Raw genomic sequence first — 1,619 nt, 5'->3', positions numbered from 1 at the left:
CCAGATCTTCCAGGGAAATCCTTCTTCTCCTTCAACAATGAGGACTTTTTGGAGAAGAGAAGAAAGGGACTTCAGATTTTCTTGGACAAGTCAGTTCTCCTTCTTCTAAAATCAGTATTTGATCGTCTAAACAAGCATTTTCTAATCTCGTTTTACCTCTGTCATTTTTTTTCTTTTTGTTTTTTTGTAGAGTGGTGCACATGACCGTCTGTCTGTCAGACAGCCAGCTCCACCTCTTTCTACAGACCCAGCTGCCAGTCGGTCACATCCAGGACTGTGTCCAAGGCCACACCCCTTACTCCGTGACAGATGCCATCCTCACGTATGCCTCGTCCAATCAGGGACTAGCTCAGGCACAGGAGGATGATTTGATCAAGGAGCCATGTTTGACCATTTCTTACGAATCAATGGAAAGGTACGTGAAAAAGATCAGAACGGTACCTACAGAGATGATTATGCATACGGGTGTATTGCAAACAGCAACCAATGTCACAGGCTAAAAACAATGACTGCAGTACCTCTAATGCCCACTTGAGGCTCACTCCAAAAGTGAGCCAATCTAATAGACTTCCATGTTAAAACCTGAGAGTAGATATAACATGTCTATATGTTTGTCCATCATTTATATACAGTCTATGATTGTAAACAATAGACTATTTATATTCACCAACTGAGAAATTTGAAGCCTCAGCATTAACATTTAGCAGCTACCATGTTGTTGTTGTTGTTGTCATCGTTGATGTTGTTTTTTAAGCCAGCAGCATCCATATTTACAAAAAAAAAGATGTAAATTGTTGGGATTGGATGATTGATTTTGTGATTTATTTATTTATTTATTTATTTATTGGATGATTACTTCTCCATTCTGGAGTTTTTGTGCTAAGCTGAGCTAACCAGCATAGTCTCCGTATTCTAGAGCTTTTCCTTACACCTCTCCCCTTTAGTAGCAACGTATCAACTCCTCATTAAATGTATAAAATGTTTAAACTGAACAATTTCTAAACCCTTGTTCCCGTTTTCCTCCACAGCCCGGCTCCTCATCAACCTTGCCAACAACCTAATGAGACCATCAGCCCGGAGCTCGTCTCATGTGGTGACGCTGACCCTCTAGAAGGTTTACTGGAGGTCCATGATCAGGACCATAGGAAGAAATGCTCATTAAGGATTTCCCAGAAGAGCAACCATCTTGAGGCCGTTCTTGAAACGGTTCTTGAGGACAGCGGCCCGTCAGAGGCAACCTTTTATCTGGGGGACAGTCCAGAGAGTCTTAGCTCTGCTGAGCAGATCCAGCAGAGGTTACAGACTCCGGTGGAGGTGCACACGTTCACGGGGATCGGCTTTGAGGACAGTGTGATCGATGGGAAGATTGTTTTACCTCCAGGTGAAGAAGAAAAGGTGGAGCTGCAGGAGAGTAATGAGGATGCTCATGAAGGAAAAGTCAACTGTGAGCCTGAAAAATATGATGATTCTGAGAAGATTTTCGATTTTAAGGAAAATAACTGTGATGAACACATTTTAGGAAGTGATGCCAGATCTCAGGAAGCTATGGAAAACATCTGTACCGAGAATCCCGTCATCTCTGAGGTTAATGAGGTTCATGTTCTAGAAGTCAACGCCGA

At 42.4% G+C, this 1,619-nt stretch overlaps 1 protein-coding gene across 1 annotated transcript; it reads left to right on the top strand.

The window, feature by feature from the left end:
• Positions 1-6: 6 nt before the first annotated feature.
• Positions 7-1,614, top strand: LOC102201238 (sorting nexin-11-like; the record flags this gene model as incomplete). Its single annotated transcript, XM_005755914.1, has 3 exons — positions 7-89; positions 191-415; positions 1,029-1,614. Coding segments are annotated over 3 exons (894 nt in total), but the record flags the coding sequence as incomplete, so codon positions are not given.
• Between the last annotated feature and the right edge of the window lie 5 nt (positions 1,615-1,619).

This window comes from Pundamilia nyererei, unplaced genomic scaffold (genome assembly GCF_000239375.1).
Source record: "Pundamilia nyererei isolate P.nyererei 1_Seehausen unplaced genomic scaffold, PunNye1.0 scaffold04770, whole genome shotgun sequence".
Lineage (NCBI taxonomy): Eukaryota > Metazoa > Chordata > Actinopteri > Cichliformes > Cichlidae > Pundamilia > Pundamilia nyererei.
Note: the sequence above shows the minus strand (reverse complement) of the source record. Positions and strands in the feature narration are given on the sequence as shown.